The sequence below is a fragment of the Belonocnema kinseyi genome, chromosome 2 (genome assembly GCF_010883055.1).
Source record: "Belonocnema kinseyi isolate 2016_QV_RU_SX_M_011 chromosome 2, B_treatae_v1, whole genome shotgun sequence".
In the NCBI taxonomy this organism is placed as follows: Eukaryota; Metazoa; Arthropoda; class Insecta; order Hymenoptera; family Cynipidae; genus Belonocnema; species Belonocnema kinseyi.
Window position 1 is genome coordinate 74,879,427 of NC_046658.1, and position 10,104 is coordinate 74,889,530.

General features: G+C 33.3%; 1 protein-coding gene across 1 annotated transcript in view; it reads right to left on the minus strand.

The window, feature by feature from the left end:
• Positions 1-6,329, minus strand: part of LOC117168227 (mothers against decapentaplegic homolog 3) — a 30,594-nt gene extending 24,265 nt beyond the window's left edge. Inside the window, exon 1 of the mRNA XM_033353712.1 lies at positions 5,917-6,329. Within this exon, the coding sequence (XP_033209603.1) occupies positions 5,917-6,119 (203 nt within the window). The 5' untranslated portion in view covers positions 6,120-6,329. The remainder of the gene's footprint in view (positions 1-5,916) is intronic.
• Between the last annotated feature and the right edge of the window lie 3,775 nt (positions 6,330-10,104).

Here is a 10,104-nt window from a genome sequence, read left to right on the forward strand (position 1 = left end):
CCCCCCCCCCCCCCAGTTTTTGTCAAATGTCCACGTTTTGAGACCCCCTGAATCCGAAAAACAGGTTTTTACGAATGCGTCTGTCTTTATGTCTGTCTGCCTGTGAACACGATAACTTTTGAAAAAATTAATCTATTATATTGCCCTTTGGTATACTCGTTTATTGTCCTAAACTAAAGGTCAAGTTCGTTAACCAACCATTTTGAATAAAAATTCAAAAAGAGGGCACATTTTGAATATTTTTGTGAGCACTTTTTTAAAAATTCAAAAATTCTCTGTACGGTTATTCACAGAATTCAAAAAATTTAAAAATTTATCCTCATGACTTTTTTTTGAAAAATCATAAAATTACTAGAGTTATAGCATTTTCAAAATCCATAAAAACAAACTAAAATGAACATTTTAAGCCAAACAACGCATGATAAGAAAAAAACTCAAGAGAAGAAAAACTTTTCTTTTTGAAAGCCCTACAAGATTATGATAATAACTTTTTTAATGTGGTCGAAAAGTTGTTCATAGTACTCAGAAACTCAAACAGTTTATCCCCATGACTTTTTTCTATAAAAAGAAAATTATCAGAGTTAGAGCATTTTCAAGATAAAAAAACAAACTATAATGAACATTTTAAGCCAAAAAACGCATGATATGAAAAAAAGTCAAGAGAAGAAAAACTTTGCTTTTTGAAATCCCTACAGGACTATGATAACAACTTTTTTAATTTGGTCGAGAAGTTGAACACTCCAAATTTGATTGTACCAAAAATAATGAAAAATCCAAAAATTCCATTTTTTGGTCAAACTATGCAAGTGACGAAAAAAATGAGAAAGCTCAAATTGCGCGCCCTGAAAAGAACTACAAATTAGGAATGAATCACTTTTCGATGTGAGCCACAAGAAAAAATGAAACAAAACTTTTTCATCCAAAAAAGAGCTATAATTTTTGATAGGACAGTTAGTTTTTGCTTTAGTCGTAAAAAATAACATTCTAAATAAAAATATTAAATTTGTTTGGAAAAACGACACAAGGTATGAACTTAAATTACCAGACAAAAGTTGTTCGTCTAAAAAGATCTATAAATTCATTATTAACTATTTTTCGATAGGACGAGAAGATTTTCTTTTAATCATAAAACATAAAGTTAAAAATTAAAAAAATTAACTTTTTGGAAAAAGCACAGAAAAGACAAAAGAGGACATAGGCTCCTATATAGGACCCTATATAGGTTCCTGTATTAGAGCCTATGCAGATGCGCAGTCGTTTTTATTCAAGCATAAAAAACAACATTAAAAATAAAAAAAATGATAAAAACAAGGAAATAAGAATTAGTCTGATTCAATTTTTATGCTTATTATGAATTGTAATGATATACATTTATTGAAATGATACATGTTTCAGAGCAGCTTAGAATACAATTTAAAGAAAAATAAGAAACAAGTACAAAAATAATTATGATAAATACAATATGCTTTTTATTTTGCAATTTTTTAATAAGTAATCCCTGGCAGAGTTACATACAAAATTTATTATAATTGATGTAAAAGTTTTGTGTATAATGTAGAAAAATTGACAGGTTGGACAAAATTGTGTGCGAAGCACGAGATACGTGATGAGTTCAAAATCACAAAATTACAGTTGTCGGTCCGTTCACCTTTGATTTTAAAAGGTCCGTGCCCAAATGCAGAATAAATGCAAATACTAAGCGCGGAGTGCGATTGTCCTTAGTCGCGTGCCGTAGGTGCGCTCAAACTCTCGAGCCAAGCTTTTTTAACGAAAGAGAATTCACAATCACAAAATTACAGTGGTGGATGTTTTGAGTCTTAATTTAAACATTTTTGCGCAAAAAAGTGCGAAAATATAAAGACCGAGCGCGTAGCGAGAGTAAATGCATAATCGAGCGCGAAGCGCGAGAACTAACAGTCGCGCGCCGTAGGCGCGCTCAAACTTGCGAATTGCAAGCTCTTGAAATTTTGAAAAATACACTAACGGTTTTGGACAATTTAATTATAAAAAAGAGTTAAATTGTATCATTTCTAATTCGAAGCGCTAAAAATTAAAGAATTGTATGTGATTTGGAGAATCACGAAATTAGAATGATCTTAGATTACAAATTTTTAAATATGACAATGTCAAAGTTTAGAAATTGTATATTTAAGATTCAAATTTTGGAAAATGGATAATTTAAAATTAAGAGTAATTGAAATTGTATTCTTTATAATTAAAAGCGTTTAAAATAAATAATTATAGATTGAAGAATTTTGAATTTGAATAATTTGAATTCAAAGCGAAAAAAATTTGACAATTTAATATTGAAAACTAAATTGAATCTTACAAATGCCAAGCTTCTGATATTCTAGAATTTTAAATTGTCATGACATAATAAAATTACAAGTTAACATTAAAACTGATTAGAAAACTGAACAAAATTTAAGGCAACAAAAATTGTGTTATTAAAACTTTTTTATACTCAAATACTTTAAAATTTCAATTATCGGAAGTAAATTGAAATCGCTTAAAAATTAAGAATTTTCAAGTTGCTAATAATACTTTCCAAAATTTAACAATTCAATTTGAATTGAAAATTAAAACCTAAAAAAGGAAAAAATTAAAAATTTAGTGTTGTTAATAAAAATTCAGAAATCTAAAATTGTAACCACTTGTAATTACCGAAAGTGTCCTTTCACTGATGCATCAATTTCAGATAGATTAATTTTTATGGTCTTTTATTTTAGACTTAATTTTTGTTTATTTCAAATCTTCCTATAGAATTATCATTCATTCTGGCAATTTTCGAATATAAAACACTGTTCAATTTGAAATGATTTATTTGTTTACATTTTCATCTATGAATCAGAGAATTTTGAGATTTTAAATATAAAAATAAAAATTAAGATAAAGAATATAAAACAATATTGTTATATGAATTCATTTTTTTTTAATGTACATTTTCATGCATTTCAATCAAAAATTGCTTTATATTTACATCCAAAAATATTACATTCAAAACTGACTATCAAGGCCTTTAATATAAAATTTCGAAATATTTAATAGCGAAATGGTTCTAAAGTTTTGAATATTTGAATTTGAAACAACAATATATTGAAATTAAAAATTCCAAACATCCAATAATTGTTCTAAAAATATATTATTAATAAATATAATTATAGAAATTTAAATAATGCGAGAAATATTGTAAACCTATAAAGTTTAACTATTCTAAATACTTTAAAAATTATATAATTTCTAGTTGGGAATTTTCAAGAGTTACAAAATGCGCAAAATATGAAATACGGGAAATCTCCATGTGTAATATTTCTCTCCCGGTTTTCTCCCGGTGCAAGTTTCTCCCGGGTTGGTGGCCACCCTGTGTTTGCGCCCGTAAAACCTTAATAACTGATGTTGACACGCGTGCATGATCGTGGGTTAAGGATGATTTGTACAAAGCATAACAAACCATATAGAGATATAAATATTTTCGAGTAAAAAAGGAGCGGTAGGAATGTTCAGCTACAGGATTTTTGAAAACTCCATTCATTATTAAGTATTCATTTTTTGTAATACTGTGAAATGCATTTCATATTCCTCTATCAGAAATAATAAACTATGAATAGAAAAATTTTCAGAAATTGTTTATTCAGGAAAAATGGTAAAAAATTGTAATTAGTTAATGATAAACAAGATTAAGGAAACATCTCAAAAAGTAGACTAAACAATCGTATGAAGTACGAGGTCGATGCATTTGTAGGCACATCCAGAGTTATCATTTCGAGATAAAATGCCGAGACATATTAATATCGAATACAACGTCCAATTAATAAACCCCTCAGTCAGAAAAAAATGTACTCGACAAAGATTTTGTAATTACAATACTTCATTCGGAATATTCACACTTTTTTTGTCACAGAAAATAAATAAGATTGTATCTACATTATTAAAGAAAAAAAGTTGCACAATGTCATACCAAGAATCAATTAACCGTTGCAATTTAGGTTTATCCGAGTTTATCTCCTTCAAATGTGTTCAAATGAGTAAAATTGAAAAGTACCTTCATCTATTAAATGTTAAGAAACTCTTTCATATAGAAAGGAATATGATTTATCTGTGGTTTGCCAAGAATGAATTATTTTCTAATCACACGTTCGATTCAGTGCCGTAATTAAGAGTTTTTAAGACAAGGCTCTGCAATTACAGAGAACTCGCTAAGATGTACGATCAGAGAGAATAAGAAAGGGAATGTCCTCGTAAATTTTCGCGAGGAAACTGTGTCGGATATGTACATTATGCAGAATACATATAAGATCCCATAGAGTTCAACGTGCTTGGTACATACCTAAGTTATATCGCGATGTTAAAATTACCTACTCGAGTTCCTACAGACGAATCTCAAAAACTTTCCCTACGGCTTTGATGCTCGAGACGTCCTATGACATCAATCGCTTCCTCTAAATCATTTCCCTTCTTTGAAAAAAGATCTTAAAAACATCTTGTATGAAACAACTAAAAGCAATTAAGGTGTTTATAGTATTATGCCTACTACGATTAATATTTAAGGATCAGAAAACTACTGATCGTGAATAGTTTTGAAAAGACAGAAGGCGATGATGTTTCCACAAAAAAAGGAATTCAAAGTTCCATGATTTAAAAAATTACACACTTAAATTTCACATCATTTCACTTTCGAAGTCTTCATTGAAAATTATTCATTCTCAAAGAAAATGAGAGAAAAAAGGACCCAATTTGCCAAGTCACTCGATACCAGGCTTGGTAAAAGGAAGAAAAACTCTTTTCTTATAAAGATTTAGCAGGTAAAAAATAATCAAGACAATTTATAAAACATGTTCTAAACACAATTCTAATGTACGCACTAAAAATCTGTAAATCTAGTAGCAGTTTAGATTTAAATAACTAATTTTGCAACTGTAATACTTACTTCTTACCACTTTACCTGCCATTCAAATAAAAAGAACGAAATAGTCTCATCGACATATATATTTTTGAATTATATCTGTTGTTGAAGTTTATCTCATAAACACGACAAAAATAGTTACGTTAAAACTGCTATAACATCGCTTCTAATATTGCATAGTTCCCACAAAATATCTCAATTGAAAACCTGATATTTTCTTGTCAGAGTTGCAATATGAGCGTGGGCGTATATGTCAAAATTGTATTGGTCGTGCCGTCAATAAATCTTTAAGAAATTAAGCTAGGATCATTAAACTTTCATGAATTTGACATATTTATAAAATCAAATATTTCTTTGGAGTTTTGTCAATAAGCAATATTTTTTTTAAATATTTAAGTTCTAGAGGCACAGAGAAATAAGTCGCACACACAAATATTGTTCTAAAGAACACTTTCAATTTGATTGCTTGAATTAAAAATTGTTTACTGTTTGACAACTACCCTGAAGTATTTCGCAAAACTAGCAGTATAAAGTTTGATTACAAGAAAGTCGACAAATATTTTATTAACAAAGCAGAGGCCGTAAAGAAAGAAGTCAGTCATATGTATACGTCTCCAAAGTTCAAAAGGTCAAACCTTCGCTCTCTTTACTTCAGAACCTTCTCAATCTAATCAATACTTTTGATGAAATACCAAAAACGAAAAGCTTTTTTTTCTGCATGTCAGTTATCCACAAAAACACTCATTCGTATTTTCACTGACAAATAAGTATGCCGAATCCCAGAACGGAGCCAACTACTCACCGGGAAGCACGACAATATTGTCAAGAATACGCGTTCTCGTCAGTGTCATAAACGTGTGAATGAAAACTAAAGAAACGCTGAAATTGAGTTAATTATTCGCGGCGAATCAACATCAACGCTTGCGCTCTGTGCAAATATACGGCAAGCAGTCGAACATATGCACTCGTATGTGGAATAACGTGAACGTTTACACTGAACGCAAGGTTGTTACCTTGGTATAGTGATGCACTTGGTGGTGCAGCTTTGCGTGGTGATGGCCTTCTCGAGTTCCTCGAGTCCCGCAGATTTTTTGAGCTTTTTCACGAGGCTCTTAACAGCCTTTTCGCTCCATTTGTCCTCGCCTTCGGCTTTCTTCCAGCCCAGCAGCCGCTTTACAATAGGCGGATTAAAGCTGGGCAGCATTGAATTCATCATTTGCACTCGGCGAATCTCTTGCGACCCGCATTGGGCCGTTCAAACGAATTGCGTAATTAAACGCGCCTTTTAAACCGCTCACTACACGTCCAATTTTCCCCTACAGTCACCACTGACAGATCTATCCCGATTTCAGCGTTCAGCCGTCAAAACGACGCGAATTCCTTACACGGACGGCGAAAACTTTGCACGACCGCCATATTGTTCCCTGACCTTTCGTGTCTCATCGATCGATCTCGGCAATCTTCGACAATTTTCGGCAATAGCCCCCCCACGTTTTCATTTCCACGTGCCCCCTCCAGGGATGAGGACCTGACGTAATTCACGTGGCTTTTTACAGTAATTTACTTAAATGCATTTACGTCAAAAACTTAAGATTTTTATGGAGTGGGCAAAATATCTACTTGTAATACGTACTTTATCTCACGTAAAAAACATGTGGTTTCAGGATAAAAAACCGTAAGCACAATTAACTTTACGTAGAAAACTAATGACATAAAGTACCTGTTAAAATACTTTAAAAACCCATAAAAAATACTGCAGGTATTTTTCTTGTTCAACCCTGACCTCAAGTGATACGTTCCTGCACAACCCTGGCCCCATGCACAATTAATACCAAAATATACCAGTAATTACCGGCAATCCTGATAAAAAGCGGTAATTCGTTGATTTCTTTCAGAATAGACGTTTTTCGATCCAAATATTTTATGAATATAATAAATGAGATCCCTTGCTTAAGTAATTAATTCTTAATACACGTGAAAAACAAATGGAGACCGTCTCGAAACTACTTACTAAACTAAGTTTAGTTCAACTAAGTTGAACATTCGGGATAATAAATGAAAAGCACTAAGAAAGGTGGGTCTTTAACTTGTATAATTATTTTTAAAGTTTTCTTTGTAAATAATTCTTTTATACTTTTTTCATAATTATTAAAATTCGTGACCAGACCCACCTTCCTTAGTGCTTCTTATTTATTATTTCAAATTTTCAATTTGATGTGGCGATTCGTGTGAAAATAAGTTGGGAAATAAAAAGTGTCAGTATGGTAGGAATCTAGTCACGTAACCCATTCGTCACATGGTCTCAAGGGCCATAAATGTAAAATATCATAACGGACGTCCCCAAACTCTATTTTGAGGGATAATGACAAAAAAATTCATAGTGATAAATAAAAATGGCGTGTATGTACATTATTTTGAAGTTAGGATCATTTTTCAGCTCTCTGTCATGCCGATGATGTTAGTCTATGTCGTACCGATACTGTCTATAGCACTCAAAAGTAATTCTGGGAGATAATTGCAACACACATAACCTCAAAATACACACACATGAAATTTAGCAAAATTCAATTTTTTTAAATTAATCCACAAAAAAGTGTGTGGAGACGTCCGTTAGCATGTTTTCTATCGTCTCCTACATTTTTAAGACAATATACCTATTATTCTAGGAAAAAAGCCCGGGGAACCCAAAACTGGTGGAATCGATAATTTTTGAAGTATCACATTCACATTAAGTGCATGGGATACTTATCGTCGTGTGGTAAATCGGGGTGCAATTCCCTCGGCTTTTTTCCACAAAAATGAAAATTTTTAAAAACTGAATTCAGAGAGCCTATAAAATAATATAGCGGACGTCCTCGGACTCTTTTTTAGGGATAATAAAAAAATTACTGTGCTAAATAAAAATGTAATGCGTGTGCATTAATTTTAGGTTAGGGTCGATTATCAGCTCTGTCATTCCGATAATGTAGGTCTCTGTCGTACCGATGCTGTAGGAAGCACTCAAGAATAATTATGTGAGAGAATTAAAGGTAAATGGTTGGTCTGCGACGAAATCAAACTTTGACCTTCTAATGTTAATTTCGTCCGCCTTTTTTTTCTTAAACTAAATAAGTTAGTATATCGAAATTTTGGGAGAAAGAAGAAAATATATGAGCCGACATCGGTTGGGTCCCTAGGAGTAATTATTTTCAAAGGAAAGGCGGTACTTTTAAGTTTTCCGTGACTGCCTTGTAGCAGACGAAGCGACGGAAAAGTTTGAAGTTGGAAAAAGCCCCTTGGACCGCCACCTTCCTTTTGTGAAAAAGTCGCAACTTGTTAGATAGATCCATGGACATAGGAAACACGGGACTAGGCTTGCTATTCTAACTTGGCCGAGTGGGGTTAAATTCACGGGAAGGGGGAGAATTCCATGAGTGTGGAGAGCCGCCATCTTACGATGTGCCATTTGATTATGCGCACGAGTATTCTTGCCAACAAAATGTGCATGAAAATATAAATATGTGGGAGCTGCCATGTTTGTCGCGGGACATCAAAAGGTGGCGGACCTCCCCCCTCATTGCATCACCCCCGCAATGGTATGCCTAGTCCCTTGTTTCCTATGTCCATGCCACTGACGGAAATCAGAGCTTTTAGCTAACGTACGAAAAATTCAAACTGCATTTCAATATTCAAATGAGCTAAATTAGGTTAAATTAATAAACAGTATATTACGCCACATGTACGTTTAAACAGGTCTTAACGGGGATATCAATGTTTGATACAATTGACTGGCTAAGCATACCAGTAATGTACGATATTTGTATTCGAATTCAGCATATTATGAGATTGCAGAACCGTCGAGAAAAGTGAGACGTGATGTCTGTAATATCTTCTGTCAATATCTCTGCTTCGGTTATGGAAACATACGACTGAAGTGGCGGTGCGAAAGGTAATTAGAAAGAGAAGAAAGAGTGCTGATCCAACTCTCTCTTTTTGGTCGGTTAGGAGTTGGGCCTCAGGACTGTACGCTCTCTTTTGATAATCTCTGAGTTTGTGCGCCATGGCCATGAGTTGTAGATATCGTAAACATGATCGTAAATAATAGAATAAAATATAATGTGACTATATTTATTTTATTTGAATACTGTAAAAAGAAGTAAGCTGTTAAAATGACAGGACAGTTTTGACATGCGCAAGGCCCTCGATTCATAAACGACGCTCCCGCAAGAGAAAGAGATAGAGCACCCTATACCAAGGAAAATCACTCTGCTCTCACTTCTCTTTCTAATTGCCATTCGCGAATACTACATGACCTCAAATGTCCATTTCTATAATTATGTCGATGGTTTAGACACGCACGGAACATTCCAGAAACGTTCCGCGGGAACCTTCGGAACGTTCCATTTGGAAGGTTCTAAGAACGTTCCCTGAGCGTGTAAAATGTCCGCCACTTGGGAACGTTCCAAGAACATATTTCACTGGAACGTTCAAAGAATAAGTTATTGGTATTATTATCAATGAATATCCGATAAACCGTAAGTGATGTGTCGAAATTAATGTCAGTTTATGATATACATACAATATTACAATGTACCCTAGTAGCACGGAACATTCCGGAAACGTTCCGCGGGAACCTTCGAAACGTTCCTGGAATGTTCCCTAAGCGTGTAAAATGAACGCCACTTGGGATCGTTCCAGGAACATTTCACTGGAATGTTTAAAGAATAAATGATCGTTATTGTTATTATTATCAATAAATATCCGACAAACCGTAAGTGATAGATCAAAATTAATGTCAATTTACGATATAGATACCATATTACAATGTAGTATATACCGTACTCAAAACTTAAAAATGACATCTTTTTTTATCGATCTCTTACGGTTTATGAGATAATTGTTATTAAAAATAACATTAATGCAAGGTTCCTCTCAGGTACCAGTGGAACGTTCCTGAAACGTTCCGAAGGTTCCGGCGGAACGTGCCGTGCTATTAGGGTACTCGAATTCTGAGTGGTTCCACTGTCCTGGAACTAGCTGATGTTTTATTGAATTTGGTTTGTTTGAGTTGACGCAAGTTTCAAATTAAAATGTTAATTGCAAGAGGATTTATTTAATAGGAACAGAATAGAAACAGCATCGATCATACAAAAATTGTAAATGATTGGAGAAGTAATAAGGGGCCAATGACAAAATACGTGATACATTTTTCAGGAACTTCT